The sequence below is a fragment of the Brachyhypopomus gauderio genome, chromosome 6 (assembly GCF_052324685.1).
Source record: "Brachyhypopomus gauderio isolate BG-103 chromosome 6, BGAUD_0.2, whole genome shotgun sequence".
Taxonomy (NCBI): Eukaryota; Metazoa; Chordata; class Actinopteri; order Gymnotiformes; family Hypopomidae; genus Brachyhypopomus; species Brachyhypopomus gauderio.
In genome coordinates, this window is record NC_135216.1 from 22,535,905 (window position 1) to 22,541,917 (window position 6,013).

Below are 6,013 nucleotides of genomic sequence, written 5' to 3' on the forward strand. Positions count from 1 at the left end.
AATTTCTGCCCGCATTTAATTTTTCACAATCAATATTTTTTTACTCAGTAATGTGAGGGCGTTCAAATGTAGTGAAGTAAAACTACTTGGGTCAAAATGTCCTCAAGTAAAAGTAAAAATTACACATTTCAAAAACTACTCAGAAAATTACAAATTACTCATAAAAAGTACTCAATTACAGTAATGTGAGTAAATGTAATTAGTTACTTTCCACCCCTGCTTTTTTGTAACCTGATGTCATACTTTAGCCTAAAGTAATTCCACCACATTATACCATTAAATAATCTCTCAACATTATGTGTCAGTGGGGTTTTATTATGTTTGTTCATATAATATCTTTACATATGAGGAACATGCTGCCGTTTGCTGTTCACAGTGACTATGATTTTGTACATCACAGACATATTAGAGAACTGAGAGGAACTAATGTTATAATGTTACATTAGAAAACAAATCAAACTGCTGGCTTACATTAAGACATAAGGTCACCAGCCAAGACATTATTCAACCCAAGAACTCAATGATGCAGTGACATCTCCCAGACAAGCTCACACAGGGTGGCAATGGGTAGTCTGGTCTGCTTAAAGTTGGATGTCAAAACAGCCAATTCGTAAATCTATTTACAAAAAGACTAACCACGGGCTTTTCGTAACAGGACAGAGGTATTGTTACATTGTTCGAATTGGTTTTAAACTTAAGCACTCACAAGACAGTCAGCGACTAATAAATACATAACCAGACCTCCTCGTGGTCTTGTTTAGACGTGCCTGACGCGTTGGAAAAGTACATTTTGCACAAATTCACGGCGATCACGAGAATCAGCCAATAGGAGCAAAGAACCGCGACGTGACGACATTACGTTCGGTCTTCTTATGCGCGAATCAGCAGCGCGCGGGGCAAGAAATCGGCGCGAGACGGAGTGTGCGAGAACCTGAACCCGTTTGTCGAAAAGGTGGGTGTGACTGTTATTGAAATTGAGCACGTTAAAAAAGATTGATTTGGCCACTAAAAAAATGTTCATTTGTGCTCATATTTCACCACAGATACTTCTTATTCGTAAAATGAGTTTCGTTTGTTTTAAACGACTAGGAAATACCGGAATACTCAGTTCTTCGTTGTCGTCATGTGTATGACTTATGTGCATTACTGTAAGTAAATAACACGTGAACGAGGCAAACTGTCGTTAACTGGGACGGATTAGCTAAGAAACCCGCGCGTGCTGGCCACGCACGCGCACGCGGGTTATTTAGACCAACGCAGTCTTGTTTTTCACCGTTGACTTCGGGCTTTGTTTACTTGGTCTGAACCAGACTAGCAGTCTGGATGCCCGTTAGGATTATATGTTCCTCCCCTTAATGTTGAGTTTAGTGGTCTGATTAATCAAAGCCCCTCAGATTTAGGACGTGTTTGTTGGCTGTTAACACAGTTGGCGAGGTTTAGTCGAGATAACGCAGCGTTAGTCATGTCATCCTTCAGCTGTGTGTAAACGCTGCCTGTAGCGAGCGGTACTTATTTTAACATCGTTTATGTGGGGTGTTTGCCCAAATCATCTGAAAAAGTAACTTGAAATTACAACGGAGTTCCCGCACTACATGCTTGAACCTTAAATAATTTTAGTTTCTGCTCGCACACAAAATGAACTCTTTTGTTAACTGAACAAACGGCCCTTGTCCTAGAGTGGTGATGGAGGGGATATATTAAACCCACTCGGGTAGTGAAGTGTGGACTGACCCACAGGTATAAGTGAGCAGTGCTGAGCAGCAGTACCGCCCGAGTCTTTGTCTGCAGTCCTGGTTGTCGACACTGGCTGATGTGCGTGTACCTTGAAACGCACCAGGCGTTTAGAAAGCGAAACTGCACCGATAAAAACGCTCAGATTGCCCGTTTTTGTATTTTCACACGTATTAGCCAGTGTTTGCTTATAGAGTTGTGGGAAATGTGCAACACTTTCTTAGCGCGCTCGGTGTTGTAACACGTTTTGGGGTGGGGAGTGCGCCTGTTCCCCCGTGTGGACGCCCGTGTGAACCTCTGATCCTCCGTGCGCGCCAAACTTCAGCGTGTCGGGGCGATTTTACTGCCCACATCTCACCTGTACAGTTGGCCTTCTTAATGTTGCGCACGGCTGCAGTTTTTACGAACACAGTTTTTAAAGATGCATGAATAGAAACGAGTTGGACGTGTTGCATCACAAGACGACGAATATACAAAATGTGCGCTTTTTTTTTTTTTTTTTTTTTGAAGTATTCAAAAACAGCCGTTGAGCTGTCGTCCCCCCCCCCCCCCCCCCCCGCTCTTTTGAGCTACATCGCTGTGATCACAAACATGCGAGTGCATCCAAATGGCCACTAGAGGGCACTTGCTGCTCATATTCAGAACGCAAACTCTTCCCTCATTGCCAGGAATGTGTTATTCCCTCAGGTGTAAAGCTCAAGCTCGATTCTGCCGTCACCTGCTACAATGGCCTCCCCTTGCGGTAAGGAGGAAAATCAAATCCATCTGCAGACACGGACGTTTTCTTCGGCCTTTAGCGTGTTTTGAATGCTGCTGCCGTCCCTCAGATATCCAGGTGAAGGAACTGGACAAGCGCGCCTCTGGCCAGGCATTCGAGGTCCTCCTGGGAAACTCTCCCCCAGACAGCAAAGTAGATTTCCCCCTCTCTCCTCCTGCGAAAAAGGATCTGAGTCTGGAAGAGATCCAGAGGAAGCTGGCTGCAGCTGAGGAAAGGCGTAAGGTAGGCCTCACGCAGCTGGGCGCAAGGTGGGCCTGGCGTGGCAGGGCGTATGGTGGGCCATATAGTGGGCCTGGCGTGGCAGGGCGTATGGTGGGCCATATAGTGGGCCTGGCGTGGCAGGGCGTATGGTGGGCCATATAGTGGGCCTGGCGTGGCAGGGCGTATGGTGGGCCATATAGTGGGCCTGGCGTGGCAGGGCGTATGGTGGGCCATATAGTGGGCCTGGCGTGGCAGGGCGTATGGTGGGCCTGGCGTGGCAGGGCGTATGGTGGGCCTGGCGCGGCAGGGCGTATGGTGGGCGCGGCAGGGCGTATGGTGGGCGCGGCAGGGCGTATGGTGGGCGCGGCAGGGCGTATGGTGGGCGCGGCAGGGCGTATGGTGGGCGCGGCAGGGCGTATGGTGGGCGTGGCGCTGTGCTGCTTTCATTCTGCTGCTTATGGAGCGCCAGGGGGTCTTTAACAACTCGTGTTTTCAGGAGGCTCCTGTGGTTTGCAATTAACCTAGTTAACGTGTGTGGATGGGGCAGTTAAGCAAGTGGCCTCTTGACCTACAGAATTTGGTATCTGTCAAAAGACTTCTGTAGAAAGCACCAATTAGCCAGGCCCGCTTTGAGTATCCTATAGCAGAATTATGGAAACCATGTAAGACAATCGGGCACTTAACCATGAGATCCCATGGTGTGCTACTCTATCTTGTTCGTTTGTGGCTGTGGTCCCGGTCTCCCCCTTTAATGGCCACATGTGGTGTGAGGAGTTGTAATGGATTCGGTGGTGTTCCTCCTAGTCCCACGAAGCAGAGGTTCTGAAGCACCTGGCTGAGAAGCGGGAACATTGCAAAGAAGTGCAGCAGAAAGCACTGGAGGAGAACAACAACTTCAGCAAGATGGCAGAGGAGAAGCTCAACCAGAAGATGGAGTCCAACAAGGAGAACCGCACGGCAATAATGGCGGCCATGAATGAGAAGTTCAAAGAGAAGGTACGTGGGCGCTTCTCGTTGTTGGGAGTTTGCAGCTTCTGTCTCGTTTGCCCGTTTTGCTGCTTCTGTAACCTCTGTGCCTCCTCTCTGACTCTGGCTTTAGGACAAGAAGCTGGAAGAGGTTCGGAAGAACAAGGAATCCAAAGATTCAACTAGCGAGTAGAACTGAACTGTACAATCGCAGGATCCCAAAAGGGTTATTTTCTTTCTTTTCTTGTTAAATATCCAAAGATTTTATTTTTCCATAAGTTCTTTGATGGCCAGTATTTGTATTCACTGCCCACTGTACTGTTGTCAGTTTCTTTTAAGGTTTAGGAAAAAGTTCCACCTTCTCAGTGTCTGCAGCTATTTTACACGCGACTGTTGGCCATCGAGTCTGAGCTGATTGAGTGTGTAGCTTTGTTTATGCAGCTCTTTGATATTCGTGGTCCTACCTTTTAAAAGAAGCATGTCCCTTCATGAATCCTTCATGTTTTGATGAACATGTCTTAAAATGTGCTCCTAAGTCCTATCTGTCCTCTAGCAGTTATGAAACGTCACTGCATTGTTCAAAGGGGTCACGTTCTGTCGCTGGTGTTTAGCATAGGTTGTGCAATTCCACGACCTGCTAGTCCTGCTTTGTAATTGTGCCTCTGCCCTTTTCTTGTGCTGGCTGCCATTTTTGCTTTCATGCAGCTGGAATGTGAGCATGGGCTTCTTTTTTATTTTTGTATTAAGCACATGACTGTTACTTGCTGGAGAGGTTGGCCATCTTGGCTCAGGAGTGAAGGGCTCTGCTCTACATGTGGAATGCAAAAAATGAGCAATACACCTTGGCATCTAGATTGTTAACTCTTGTACCAAGAAAAAATAAATAAAATGCTAATCCTAGTCTGCTTGTACTACTGATTGTGTTTACATGAAGTCTTATTATGGAAGTACAAGAACTTTTGTCAACACTTTATACTTTATTCAAACCATGTTGATGTAAGCATGGCAGCTGAAATGAAGTAACAGAACGAGAGGCAGTGCGCTATCGCGAGATAAACGCAGGCCTGTACAGAGGCGACCTGGAGGGATCTAAACTACAGTGTTCAGTCTTTTTTAATACAGGCAGCTCCTTACACCATACGCAGTTCCACAACACACACTGGCCCCAACAAATTACTGCCTAACGGTAGAGTAACTGCATACGGGTTTGTACAGCACCACCAACTGACATAGGATAAAAGTCCTAATAAAGGAAACTCAAAAGACGTGCATGCATACTCGTGTAACTACGTTTAAGTGCCTAAATCGTAAGAAAGCAACAGGCTCGGACTTAACCCGACTATCACCCTCCCCAAAAGAGCCCCGGGCGGCTTATGTAAGTAAGGCTGAACTCTTATTCTCGTCCAACGGATCTAGACAGGAGCACTAGCGCCAGCTCTTGTAACACTTGGGTTTTACACTCTATCTCGTTGGGTCCTCCAGTACATATGAATTAGGAACTGTAAGAATATACGTCCTTTCATATTATGAATTACCATGCTTGAATGTGTGGATAAAAATCAGCTCAAATGTAAATCTCACACTCCTACATTAGTAGGCTATTTCATTACCGATCTTTCATTGTTCCAGAGATGTAATGGTACAATGAGAGACTAAATAATTACTGTATACTTTCACTTTGGCGAGTGCTATCACCAGGGGTGTAGCAGCAAATTCTGGGCCCTGTACACTCTCAATGTCAGTGGGCCTCTATAAATGCCAGTAAACGAGGCACATGAGCAAAATGGGCCCCTCTCCCTACTCGGGCCCTGGGTAGTCAGGTCCACTTTTCCCCCCCACTACCACGCCCATGGCTATCACACATTATGCTTACAGAGGTGCTTCTGGAAAGCGCACACAAACTGTTATTCGCGCACCTTTCCGAGCTGCACTTTATAAATCCTGTTGCCTGTTGGCGTTTACCAAACAGATTAAATCGTATTTTACTCTCTCTTTTGTCATACACAAATATATCGAAGAGCTACTGATACCGCTTTGACACAAGAGGCAGATGGACTCCTCGTGCAATGTTCTGTACTGAATAACTGAATGAATTATGATGATCTCAGACATAGAGAGGTGTACAGTTATAACCTCCTCGCGCGGTCAGACACCTCGCGCTGTTCTGGACCGGTCAGATTCCCACTGGAGGACCCCTATGGACCAGCACTATTATTTGGATATTGGCTCATTCTCAACACAGCAGTGATTTTGAGATAGAATGGCAGAAGACATTGCACTAGTGTTGTGTTGGAGATTTTACACACTCAGAAATATCCAGCCAGCAGCAGACCAGTT

General features: G+C 46.2%; 1 protein-coding gene across 1 annotated transcript; it reads left to right on the top strand.

The window, feature by feature from the left end:
- Positions 1-847: 847 nt before the first annotated feature.
- stmn1a (stathmin 1a) lies at positions 848-4,576 on the top strand. The gene is made up of 5 exons (XM_077009731.1): positions 848-952; positions 2,419-2,473; positions 2,559-2,731; positions 3,515-3,706; positions 3,810-4,576. Exons 2-5 carry the CDS (start codon positions 2,458-2,460, stop codon positions 3,867-3,869), a joined length of 441 nt encoding a protein of 146 aa, XP_076865846.1. The 5' UTR covers positions 848-952; positions 2,419-2,457; the 3' UTR covers positions 3,870-4,576.
- Positions 4,577-6,013: the final 1,437 nt, after the last annotated feature.